The sequence below is a fragment of the Echinops telfairi genome, unplaced genomic scaffold (genome assembly GCF_000313985.2).
Source record: "Echinops telfairi isolate 266 unplaced genomic scaffold, ASM31398v2 ScPeMD7_7468;HRSCAF=8506_0, whole genome shotgun sequence".
NCBI lineage: Eukaryota > Metazoa > Chordata > Mammalia > Afrosoricida > Tenrecidae > Echinops > Echinops telfairi.
In genome coordinates, this window is record NW_022111369.1 from 52629828 (window position 1) to 52643436 (window position 13609).

The 13609-nt window shown below is 41.6% G+C and overlaps 1 protein-coding gene across 1 annotated transcript in view; it reads left to right on the forward strand.

Annotated features, from left to right (window-relative positions):
* The window catches only part of KLHL5 (kelch like family member 5), a 57931-nt gene extending 48159 nt beyond the window's left edge, over positions 1–9772 (forward strand). The window contains exons 9-11 of the mRNA XM_004703167.2: positions 530–742; positions 3804–3975; positions 8420–9772. Coding sequence (XP_004703224.1) covers positions 530–742; positions 3804–3975; positions 8420–8476 — 442 coding nt within the window. The 3' untranslated portion in view covers positions 8477–9772. The remainder of the gene's footprint in view (positions 1–529; positions 743–3803; positions 3976–8419) is intronic.
* Positions 9773–13609: the final 3837 nt, after the last annotated feature.

Below are 13609 nucleotides of genomic sequence, written 5' to 3' on the forward strand. Positions count from 1 at the left end.
AATGTTTTACTCTATATGAATGATAGGAAGGGGGTAAGGCCACACCATTGAAGGTAAAAATTACAAGACTGGAAAATACTGCAGTCCATCAAGTTCTGGCTCTCCTGGGTCTCACTACAAACACACACACATACATGGAACCCTGGTGACGCAATGGGCTACACACTGACCTGCTTACCACTAGGTCCAAAGTTCAAACCCATCAGTAGCTCTGTGGGAGAAAGATGAGACCACCTAGTCTCATAAAAATGTAAAGTCTTAGAAACCCAGGATCTACTCCCTAGCAGTGAGTCTTGAGTTTGGAAGATACATACGTGTTTGTGTGTATATGCTCATACATGTATGTAAACTGTGATGTGACACGTACTTGTATCATTCAGTTGGTAGCATATCGTCTTTCACAATGTCACATAAATTGACAGTGTCTTATAATCATTAGCATCTTAGACTTGATGAAAGTAGAGATCTTTATCTTAATCATAATAAAAATCCTATAATTTACTGGTCATTTCATTTGTTCTTTTTGTAGACTTTATGCAGTTGGTGGACGTGATGGAAGCTCTTGCCTCAAATCAGTAGAGTGTTTTGATCCGCATACCAATAAGTGGACACTGTGTGCACAGATGTCCAAAAGGAGAGGTGGCGTGGGAGTGACTACCTGGAATGGGCTTCTCTATGCTATTGGCGGGCACGATGCTCCTGCCTCCAACTTGACTTCCAGGCTCTCAGACTGCGTGGAGAGGTAACGCCTAGTTATGGACAAATAACAACAACCAGACACAAATAGAGGGCCCTGTCACTTCCAGACAAATGAATAGCTGTTTCTTGAGAATTCCCTACAAGCAAGGCCGTTTTCTCAGGAGGTTTGCAAATATGGTTGTATGCTCTGGGCATCCCTCAATCTGTCTGCCCACAGTCTGCTTACATTGTTCTCTTACCATATTACTGACTACTTAAACCTGGCCTTAGAATTGACTGAATCATCTGCTTGGATGTAAGAGGTAGAAGCAATAGAACTTGGTGGTTAATTTGCTGTGAAGAATGATAGAGATCCTTTAAGCTCAAGAAACTAGTTAGAGGTGTTGCCACTTAATAAGAAATGCAAGTACGACAGCAGCATCTTTGCTTGGTAAGTTCTAGCTACGTGAGTGGAGAAAGCGGGCAGGGAGTTGAGTGCATGAGTCTGGAGTGCAGAACAAAGGTTTTGGCTGAAGGTTAAGAGTCTTTAGAGTCAGCAGTACATGTGAATCTCCATAGAAGAAGTTCAGGTATGGAAAATGTCAGCCTCTAGACATGGAGTGCAAATAACAAAATTAAGAACTGTAGCAGTGGGAGGCATAGAAGGAAAAACGCATCTGATACACAGAACATACCACTTTCCCCAGTGGACTCCAAGTGGCCCCTGTCACCAATTCACACGGTTCTTTAATCCAGACCACATACTGCACTGGATTGGTACACTCTTCCTGCGGCTTTTTCCTCTAACACAGGTCAATGTTTTACCACACTGACTGGCTCAAAAGACTGGACCAGTCTTCTTGTCCCACGTGCTGTGCTTTCTGGATGTGTCTGGTTCCTCCCTTGTCATGACACCTGTGGCCCGTTAAGCCCTGGAAGTTCTGTCTCAATGCTGGCTGGTTTAGAAGGTTATGTTTGGGCTAATACATGTCACGTATAGTATTGCTTGCGTCAGGGCACCTCACATCAGGAGACATATTTGGCATGGCCACCTCTAGCCCTGCAAAGACTAAACACGAATGATGGGTGGTGACAGTACAACGATGCAATTGCATCCTGATGACTTTTCCTCTTATGACTAGAAAGTAGTCTGTGTGTTGTTGCTTGGGTGCAATGTGAATAGTTCATTCTCTCTCACACAGTCATTTTGATACAGATTGATAATCCTTGCCTGGATCACGATTTTTATTAGGGTTTGAAAAATTGTACTTCTCTAATTCTGTCTTTCTTTTTACATTCATCAGCAGGAACTATAAAGTAGGGCTTCCCCTTTCAACATGAAGCCTTCAGTTATTTTAAAATACAGTTTACTTGCTCTACCACATAGTGTTCAATAGTTTTTCCAGCAATCCATTCTAGCATACTGGATAAAAGCTTAGCTTTTCCCCTTTAATTACCAGTATTAAAAATAAGGAGCTATTTGAATAACTGTCCAAGAAATATAAGTGGTTCCAATGCGCAAGAATTTTGTTGAGCACATTTTTCTTCTCTATCTGGCTGATGGATGGGGAGCAGGAAAGACATTACCTCTGTTCTATGAGGGTTGTAATTTACCAGCAGAGACCTCAGAATTAGTATGGAATTGTAATAAGTGGCTTGAAGTGGGGTGGGCGGGGGGAATTGACCATTTTGAAAGACTTGGGGGCTTAAGGATATACTGCCAGAAGGTGGTTGCCTTTAAAAGTAAAACTTGAAGGAGAAGTTGGCAGACAAAGACCATTTCCAAGAAAAAAAGAAGATCCTGTATAAAGCCAAAAAGAAGTTGGTTCTTTTGAGAAACTGAAAGAGGCCATTATGGCTGGAAATCAAAAAGTTAAGGAGAGAGTGGGCAGAAAGAGGTGTGGGGGACCCTGGGCAGTGAAGCAAATCGGGTCGAGTATTGAGGCCTTAAGAGTTTTGGAAGTGAGTGAGTTGACCTGATTCGACCTTGCAGGATCAGTATGACTTCCTAAACTGCATGTGACCAGAAGAAAGCTGGATGAGGAGGTCAGATGACAATGAGCCCCTTCTATGAAAGAATAAGCAAACAGCTGTATTTTGGGAAAGCAGAAAAGTTAACATGTTGCACTTCACCTTTATTGGGAAGAAAATAATTCAGACTGTATGTGTTACATCCTACAATTTAGGAACTAGCGAAGTCTTTTTAAACACTGCCCTGTAAACAACCGACTCTCTCTAGTACTGCACCCAGTGGACAGTTGTCCACTCATATGAGAGGAATGAGAATCACTGTAGAGAATCTTCACGTCTGTCCCTGGACAGACAGCTTTGGGCAGTTCTCATGTGCATACATCATGACACGAGCCAGAAAGGTCAGAGATGGGAAGCTACAATGACCAGCCTGTATGTTACCAGACATAGTTTCAGGTTTCAAGTAGGCCATCTGTCTCAGTGTCATGGGGCTGCCATAACTAAGCCCTACAACAGATGGCTTTGAAAACAATTTGGAAAGCTGGAAGACCAAACCAGGGTCTCAGCCATATTGATTCTTCCTCAGGACTTTGGGAGAGAAACAATTACTCTCTGATTTCCCCAGTGTCTGGGGGCTGCTAACAATCTTTGGTATTCCCTTGCTTGTCGACAGATCCCTACATGCTTCCCCACCCCACCCCACCCCCTCTTCTCAGTGTGTAACTATTTCTGTCTCTGTCCTTGGGTTTTATAACACCAACCAAAAGCCTACTCCACTTAGGACTTGGTTAACAGATAACATTTGCCAAGAAGATCCCTTTTTCCCCAAGCCATGCCACAGCACTGGGCGGAGGTTAGGGCTTGAGCATATCTTTTACAGGGGCCACAGTTCCACCCATAACACAATCAACAGCCTTCAAGTCCTTTTCCGTATTGAGTTCCTTTGAATAGTTTAAGTGGGGTGCATCTGCTAAATGAATCTATAACCCTGTAAGTTAAAAGCATTCAGGAAAATACTGGTATTTTTTCTCTAAAATATGTTGATGTGCTCTTATTCAATAGACAGTAAGACAACAGATAGACTTGAAGAGTAAAATTACTGTTACATAAGACACTTTGAGAACAACAGCTCCAACTCACCATTTTCCTTCCAGATACGATCCTAAAACCGATGTGTGGACTGCAGTGGCCTCTATGAGCATCAGCAGAGATGCGGTAGGCGTCTGTTTGCTTGGTGATAAACTGTATGCCGTTGGCGGCTACGATGGACAGACTTATCTTAATACTGTGGAGGCTTATGATCCGCAAACAAACGAGTGGGCCCAGGTATGGATTATATTTCCCATTATTTCAAACAAAATGTTGAAACAGTTACTTTGGTCAAACAGATTGGCTCAATTTTTCCAAATGGAAATATATGACAAAATACTCATATTAAAAAGTAATTTCTTAACTAAATATGAGGATGTACAAGGGAATATCAGTATAACATAATTGAAATCCTAAATTACCTTGGAAATACATACAAGTTAATACTCAAGAGACATTAGTTGAGCTGCCACCATTTGTTCGCTGGGAATTGGTGAGCTATGCTAGTACTGATAGAGTTTATGGGCCCACAGAGCCCACAGCCATCAAGTCGAGCCCAACTCACAGCGACCCTATGTAAGGTGTTAGAGACTAAATCTTTTGGGAAGCAGACAGCTTCATCTTTCTCCTCAGAGTAGCTAGTAGGTTTGAACCACCAACCTCACATTAGCAGTCCAACACCTAACCCACAGTGCCAACAGAGCTACTTATAGGACAGCAAGAGGACAGTAATAGTGAGAGGAGATTGTGGGGAAAAGGAGAGTAGTCAGAAATTTTTGAGCCACTTCCCCGTACATGAACCAAAATCTCAAAGACTCGGGCTCCTGGTGGTTGAGAGCAGATCCCATTTCTGGTTCACGCGTAATGCACCTAATGAAGACGATGGGAGAAAGAGGGGGCTCTCTACTCTGCTAACCATGACAGTCTCAGAACCCCTGCCTTGTACGATCACTGTGAGTTGGAATCTGCCTGATGGGAGAGAGTGAGAGTAAATAAAGAAGACAATCCAAAATTGTATTCACAAGGAAAAATCTTAACCGGGCAGACTCACTAACAAAAAGAATTCTGACCTGGTCTGTTTCTAGATGGGCTCTAGCTATTCTAAAGAACGATCTTTCAAGATTTATGTTTCCATCATCTCCAAGAACAGAATCAGTCATCTTGTGCCTGTTACACCAGATTCAGAATCTGGAACATCAGAGGCAGACGGTTCTCCTCCACACAAGGAGCAATACTGGGTGCTACCAAGAAAACACAGCTTAGGAGATGCCTGCTGTCATAGAACTTGAACTGCCACTTCAGTGGGTAAAATACGGCATGTACAAGAAGTGGTTGGTATTAAGTGATGGGAGCCGGGAGCCCTGGTGGTGCAGCGGTTAAGCACTCAGCTTGTAACCCAAAGGTTGATGGTTCAAAGCCACCAGCTGCTCCCTAGGAAAAAGATGTGCCTCTGCTCCAGTGAGGATACACAGCCTCAAAACCCGGTGGGCCAGTTCTGCTCTGTGCCGTCGGGTTGCTGTGAGCCAGACCCCGCCCGGCAGCAGCGGTACTGGTTGGCTTTTTCCTACTAAGTGCCCAGTACTGTAAGCAGTGAGTAGTACAGGATATCAGCGAGAGAGAAAGAATTGGGAGTACTTCAGTGAATGAAGTGGGATCGACAGAATTGACTCAATTCAAGTAGATGGTAAAGGGGGAAGGGGTTGAGAGGAAACATAAAATAATGCCACTGGAGCTGAAATATGAAATATGTATTTGGGATTGATGGTTGATTATAAAAACCCATGGTTTAAAAGGGTAGGAATTGTTATGGAGGGAGTGGGAGAGCAAGACAGAGGTCTATGAAGGTCAAGCCAAAGAGTTTGGTGATGAGGATCCAGCTGGGACTTTTCACCCAGACTGCGTTGTGGGGAGAGAAAGCTCAGTGTGCCAGCCATGGAGGACAGAGTCCGTTCAGGTCAGGCAGGCAGCGGTGGCGGCTGGGAAAGGACAGCGACGAGAAGACTGCTTCCTTGTAAGGCTTGAGGTGTGTGCATCAGAGAGGAGAGAAGAAGGGTGGGCTCAAAGGTTCTGCCAGTGCTTGAGGGAACCCTGGTGGTGCGGTGGGTTAAGCACTCGGCTGTGTGTCCCTGCAAGGCTTTACAGTCACAGAACTCCAAATGTGCCCCTGAGACTCGGAATCAATTCAGTGGCCCTGGGTTTGGTACTTTGAGTCACGTGCTCACAGTTACTGCTGTGTTAGAAGTTCGCTCACTGCCATCAAGTCAGTGCTGACTCATGGCAACCATGTTGGGCAGAATAGAACTGCCCCTTCGAGTTTCAGGGACTGTCATCTTTACAGGAACAGAAAGCCTCATCTGTCTCCCGAGGAGCAGCTAATGGGTTTGAACTGCTGGCCTTGTATTTAGCAGCCCAACTTGTAACCCACTAGGCCACCAGGGGCAACTTGTGGCGAAAATAGCAAAGGCATGATCAGAGAGTCCCTTAGAAGATAAGAGAACAGAGCTTGTAAAGGGAGGGGAAGTACTTTGTGAATGAAATCCTAATGAGTAATGAAGATGTTTACTCATTTGTGAGGTTGTTGGATGGACTTTTGTGAATGTGATAGAAGCAGAAGGCACTGCCCAGAGTTGACCAATAAAGGGAAGAATAAGAGTGAGCAGTACTGAGGGCAGGCAATTTTTAATTAATGATGACAGAAAGTTAATATTTATTAAGTATATTTATATACCAGGCTGTGTTCTAAGCATTTTACATTAAAGAATTTATCTGAAACTCAATAATCCAGGTACTACTATTTTCCCACAGTCCAAAGTGTGGGATCAGAGACACTGGTAAATAACTGGCTAGAAAGCACATTAACAAATCAGTGGTGACGTTAGTGGTTGAAGTAGTGTTTACAGTTTGGTTTGGTTTCTGTGTGTGTGTTTTTTGTTTGTTCTTTATTTTTGCAATAAGAGGGTAGGGAGAGATTTGGTTTTGCTTGAAAAGAGTAAAACTGTAGGGCCGCTACTTGGGAGAAGGTCATGAAACAGAAAAGAGAAGCAGACTTGTCACCTTTGGAAGGAAAGAGCTTTTCCTCTGAGGACGGAGGGAAAGATGAGAGTGGGCAGGTAGACAGGGACAGGAAGTCTTTAAGTGAAAACTCACTGTCACCGCGTCCCATCCGACTCACATCATAGTGACCCTGTAGGACAGGGTACTGCTCCTTTGGGTTTCTAAGACTGTCACTCTACAGGAGTAAAAGCTTCTTTCTCCTTTGGAGCAACTGGTGGTTTCGAACTGCTGACCTTGTGGTTAGCAGTCCAATGCATAGCCATGCCACCAGAGGGAGGAAATTGACACTGTGTGACCTTGATCTGTTTCTTAAAAAAGTAAGATCAGTTGGTGCAGGAAATAAAGGGCAAGATTGAGGGTTTTAGCGCATTTTGGAGTACATTCCAAGAGATTTCACTGGAGACGATGTGATTATCGCCTATCAGCCTCCTTCTGTGTCAGAAACAGTGGGGAATGGCCACCAGGGAACATAGAAATGAGAGAACCTTTTCCTGAGATTTATTTGACTTAATCTCTTAGGCTAGTTATAAGGAAATCCACTGACTAGTTTTTAAGTCTTGATTTCATAGACAATTAGAATCTTCTATTGAATCACTCTATCTAAATTGCAAATCTGTAACTACATAACTATTTTGTGTGCATGCCACACAAAAGGTACACATAATTTATGGCCCCCACCCATGCACTACCAGCCTTAACCCAAGCCAGGAGGAAACTACAGCAGTGCATTTAATAAATTCTCCACACTCAGCTTTCTAGCTGGTTGTCTTGGCAACATCAACTGTTGGTAGTGTTGGAGAACCGGTATATTAGGGATTTTGAAAAAAAACTGCCTAATTGCAAACAGACATTTTGTCTTAAATTATGTAGAGGCTACTCCAAGAATACTGTAAATAGAGGGGGTTTAAAATACATGGGTTGTTTTATGAAACTGTAACAGGGATCAAAACAACAGATGGAGAATTCTCATATACATGCAGTCTCGATCTGTGCTCAAAATTCATGCATTTGTTTGGGAGTGGGGGGTTTCACTGATCAGGGGGTTACTGTAGCATCCACGTTTTATTACATACTTCCATGTAAACAAAACCTATCCGCCATTGAGTCGATTCTGACTCACAGCGACCCTATAGAACAGAGTCAAACTGCTTCTGTGGATTTCCAGGGCTGTAAATCTTTATGGGAGTAGAAAGCCTCCTCTTTTTCTGGTGGTTTCAAACTGATGACCTTGTGGTTAGCAGCCTAACTCATAACCCAGTACAACACCAGGGCTACTTGGCCACCCAAGTACAAAGCAAACTTTCTTAATTTGTATTGGTAACCTCAATCCCCACCACCAACTAATAGCATTTAAATTCTTTTCAGTCAAATGCAAAGACTCGTGTTTTGCTCTAAAGTTCTCTTTAAAACCTTCCCTATAGTTTTTTATAGTTTAGTGTCTATAGTTTATAGTTGGTCTTATATATAAAGGGGGAGGAACCGGGCCAACAGTAAGTAGGACTGGTGCCCTGAGGTTTGGGAATAGCAGCTGTCTGTCAACAGGCACAGAATGATTTCAGAATTTTACCAGCTACTGTGGGAGAATGGACTTTGCTTTAACCTACAAACCCTATTGCTTTTGTTTCAGGTGGCTCCACTGTGCCTGGGAAGAGCTGGGGCTTGTGTGGTGACTGTAAAACTATAATTCCCTAAGTGAAGCTGTTCTCCTCCTTTATGAATCTAATGCAGCTGTTCTGCGCTCAGTGGATATACTTCATACTCCATTGACTGCTACATTCCTGGACACCAAGTCCCTGGTCGCACAGTAAAGAGGCTAACCCGTGGGAAAGAGGTGTAAACTAGAATGAAATACTTTTGGTCTTCTGAGTAAATCAGAGCTGCCTCTAGTGGGCTGCGAGCGTCTGTCCTGACAGAAAATGAGGCCAAAGGCACTGGTGTGAGGCATCGCGCCATGGTTACTGGGGCCTCATCTATTCTTAACCAAGCATTTTCACTCACGTTACCCAGATTCGCTTATGAAAGTGCAAACACACCAGTTAAAACTTCTAAGGTTGTGCCTCATAACTTTTTCTCATACATGCATTTATCATACATTAGTTGTAGTACGTTTTGCTTGTTCCCTTGATTATTTAACCACAAGCACTATTTTAATGACATTCTAAAGACTCTATTGCGTGATATTTTCTAAAACAGGTGCATTTTGTGTGTGTGTCCCCTGGTTGTAGATTTTATTTCTAAAATTGGTTCAATCCCGTAAGTAAAGAAAAACATTAAAACATTAAAAGAATAATGACCAAATAAAAACTTGACACAATCTTTGGGAACTATTAAACATTCATTCCATGTCATGGAGACTTGCCAAGTACTAGATGTTATTCCTAAATTGAAGCGCTGTACTTTACGTTACATTTAAGATATGCAAATATATGTAGAGAAAATAAATGATATATACTGTATAATGTTCTTTCATCTACTTAGCTTTTAATTATGAAGATTTTTTTTCTTTTATATCTTGAGAAATGCTTTTACTTTTTACAAGGACAAGACTACTTGGACCTCCTTGCATCCGCAAGTCTGCATTTGCCCCCCTCCTACCCCCGCCCCCTACTTTCTTGTGTTTGTCACAGTGGCCCCTTGTGCTTGTTTGTACTCAAACTATTGGGGGGATTGGGCTTATTGAATGTTGACAAAATAAGTTTAAAATGTTTGTTACCCAAAGTTTTGTACATTTGTAAACTCTAATTACATAGGTGAATGTTAATACTCTCAATGAATTATTTATTATTTGCAAAATGCACAGGGAAGTAACATTTTGCTTTAATCCTGTAAGATATGTCATTAACTTATTACAAAATATGAGTACAAACTAAATGCCCATCTTTTAAAATAGAATGTTGTGGTTAATGTATTTTTCAATTTTCTATCAGGAGAGCCTTTGTTTTAGTTGCTTTCTTTCAACATTAAAACTAAATTAACTTCTTTTGAATGTCCATGAGCTATTTCTGCGTTGGATCCCAAGAAACAGAATACTTCTAGACCCCAAGCCCCTCTGTTATTCCTTTTACTTTATGGCCACTAAGAGACTAATGGTGTTGGTGATTAATATATAAATATATGAAATATTAGCATATGGTTCAATATATTGATACTTTACATATTTATAAAGATGAACATATCTTTAAGTCCTCATACTTGTTATATATAAATCTATGAAATAAGTGAATTATTTCATTTCACAAATTTTTTCTGGCTAAGAGGTTAGCTATGGGGTATATTTATGGATTTAGGTGGAAGGGAAAGAAGAGACAACGTTATAAAAAAGCCAAGATTTCTAGCATCATCTCATGGTGGATGCTTAGCCCTGCTATTGAGTGGACATACTGGCCCTGTGCTCATCCCTTTGCACAGTCATCACACTCTTCTTCCTCTGGTGCACAAGGAGGCCAGAAACATAAAGTACAGGAACTAATTCTCCACTCTGGTGGCCTTCTTTCATTAAGAGGAGTCATCCAAGGAACTGCTAGCTCCCTGAATTTTCAACCCTAATATTCTCTTCCATGGAGCATTAGAGGCAATAAGGCCTGTTCTCTTGTATCAAGAAAAAGATCTATTTCTTTTCTAATGAAGAACATTAGCCAAGGCAGTCACCATTCCCCTATTCAAAGATTTTATAATCTAGAGAAAAATAAAGCACTTTCTTGTATCCATTACCACCGTTGCTGTCTTGATTTTTAATAGCGGCCTGCCTACTGAGAAGGACCCCCAGTGCTATAGTGGTTATGCGTTGGACTACAGTCAACAAAGTCCACAGTTCAAAACCAGCAGCCACTTCAACAAAAAGAAACCTCAGTCTGATACAGGCATTCATGAAACACCCACAGCTCATGTCAGACTTCATGATGAAAGATTGAAAGTTTTCCCCATACAATCAGGAATAAAACGTGTGCTTCCTTTTACCAGTGCTATTCAACATTGTACTGGCAATTCTAGTCTAGTCAAAGAAGTTAGGCAACAAGTACTAGGAAGAAAAAAGTACTCCAGTTGGAAAGGAAGAAACAAAATTATAACTATTTGCATATAACATGATTCTATACATAGAAAATTCTAACGAATCTCCAAAAAAAAAAAAATACTGTGCTGCTACCAGGAGCAGTCAAGTCATTTGTGACTCATAGCAACCCTGTGTCCAACAGAAGTAAGCACTGCCTAATCCATTGTTCTATCAGAGCCCATTGTTTCAGCCACTGTGTCACTCTGTCTCATCAAGGGTCTTCTCTTTTTCACTGCCCCTCCACTTTACCAATTGTGTTAGGTCAGGTTGACTAGAGAAACAAATCCAGGGACACATGTATGTATGAGAGCTTTATATCAAAGTAATTGTATATTAAGAAAACAGCCTAGTCCAGATCAAGTCTGTAAGTCCAGTATTAACCCATAAATCCAATACTAGTCCATAAATCTTTCTTCAGACTCAATAAGCCACGTGCAATGATGCAGGAAGATCACAGGCCAGTGGGGGCAACGTCTTGTGGATCCAACGGCAGTGGAAGCATCTCAGCCCTGGCGCAGGTCTCCAGGTGGCTCCTCCAGCTCTTCGAGTGGTTCTTCAACAGGAAGTGAAGCAGAGAGGAAGAGAGGAAATTCCCAGAATCTTCATGAGAAGGCCACACCCAAAAGGAGTCCTCATCAGGCTGTGACGTGATTGACAGGCTAAACTCCACCCCTGCACTTATTTATCAAGTTGACATGAAATTACGTAACTACCCACCACACATGATGTCTTGTCCAGGAACTGGTCCAGAGCATGTGAGAGAAAGCCCTCGCATCTAAGGAACATTCTTGGCTATACTTCTTCCAAACACATTTGTAAGTTCTTCTGGCAGTCCACAGTATTTTCAATATTTTTGCCGGCACCATAATTCAAATGCATTGAGTATTCCTTTGTCTTCCTTCTTCAATGTCCAACTTTCACATGCATATGAGGTGATTGAAAATACCACTGTTTGGGTCAGGTGCACCGTAGTTCTCAGAGTGACACTCTCACTTTCCAACACTGAAGAAATCTTGTGCAGCAGATTAGCTAGAGCAGGAAGTCGTTTGATCTCTTGACTGCTGCTTCCATGAGCATTGATTATGGATCCAAGCAAGACAAAATCCTTGACAACTTCAATTTTCTGCATTTATCATGATGTTACCTATGGGTTTAATTGCTTATATTTTGTTTTCTTTTCATTTGTAATTCACATGGAAGGCTGCATTCCCTGACCTTCATCAGCAAGTGCCTCAAGTCCTCATTTCAGCAAGTAAGGTTATGTCATCTGCATATTGAAGGTTGTTAGTAAGCCTTCTTCAAACTTGATGCCACATTCTTCGTTCCATCCAAATTCTTGGATTATTTGCTGAACATACAGATTGAATAAGTATGGTGAGAGGATACAACCCTGACACACACCTTTCCTGATTTTAAACAAAACAGTATTATTCCCTTGTTCTGTTCCCACAACTGCCTCTTGATCCATGTGCAGGTTCCACATAAGCATAATGAAGTATCCTGGAATTCCCATTCTTTTCAAGCTTACCCTTAGTTTACTATGATCCACACAGTCAAATGCCTTGACAAAGTCAATAAAACACAAGTAATCATCTTTCCGGTATTCTCTGTTTTCAGCAAGATCCATCTGATACCAGCAATTATATCCCTTGTTTCACCCCCTCTTCTGAATCTGGCCTGAATTTCTAGCAACTCCCCATCAGTGTCCTGCTGCAACCATTCTTGAATGATCTTGTGCAAAATTTTACTTGCATGTCTTACCGATGATTTTGTTCTATAATTCGAACATTCTGTTGGATTACCTTCTTGGGAATGGGTACAAAGATGGATCTCTTCAAGTCAGTCAGCCTGGTAGCTGTCTTCCAAACTTCTTGGCATAGGTGAGTGAGTACTTTCAGCGCTTCATAGCTTGTTGAAACATTTCGATTGGTATTCTGTCTATTCCTGGAGCCTTGTGTCAGGCTAATGTCTTCAGTGCAGCTTAGACTGTCTCCCTCAGTACCACTGATCATATACTACAATGTGCATTCTTTCCATCTTTTTATATGCTTCCTTCATCATTCAATATTTTCCCCCATGGAGTCTTTCAATATTGCAACTCAAGGCTTGCATTTTTTTTTGTTTAGTTCTTTCAGTTTAAGATATGCTGCGTATGTTTTGCCTTTTTTATTTCTAACTCTAGGTCTTTGCATGTTTCTTTATAATACGTTGTCTTCTTGAGTTGCCCTTTGAATTTTTCTGTTCAGCTCTTAGCTACTCTATGCTGAAGAGCAAGTTTCAAAGTCTCCTCTAACCTCACTTGGATCTGTTTTCTTTGCTGTCTTAATGATCTTTTGTTTTCTTCATGTGTGGTGTTCTTATTATCCCAGAGTTCATCAGATCTTCGGTCAATTATTGTTTATTACCTCAAATCTGTTCTTGAGATATTCTCAAAATTCAGATGGGATCTATTCAAGATCACATTTGGGCCTTCATGGACTTGAGTTAATTTTCTTCAGCTTCAATCTGAACTTCAACATGCAATTGATGTTCTGTCCCACAGTTGGTCCCTGGCCTTGTTTTAGCTGCTGATATGGAGCTTCTCCATCATCTCATCCCGCAGATGTTGTCAGTTTGACTTCTGTACATTCGTCTGGAGAAATCCACGAGTACAGTTGATGAAAAAGGCAGTTGTGATGAGAAAATCTTCGATCTTGTACATTCTATCGTGCTTTCTCCAGCGTTAGCTCTGTCATCAATTTTTTGTTTCTGTCATCAGTTTTCCAA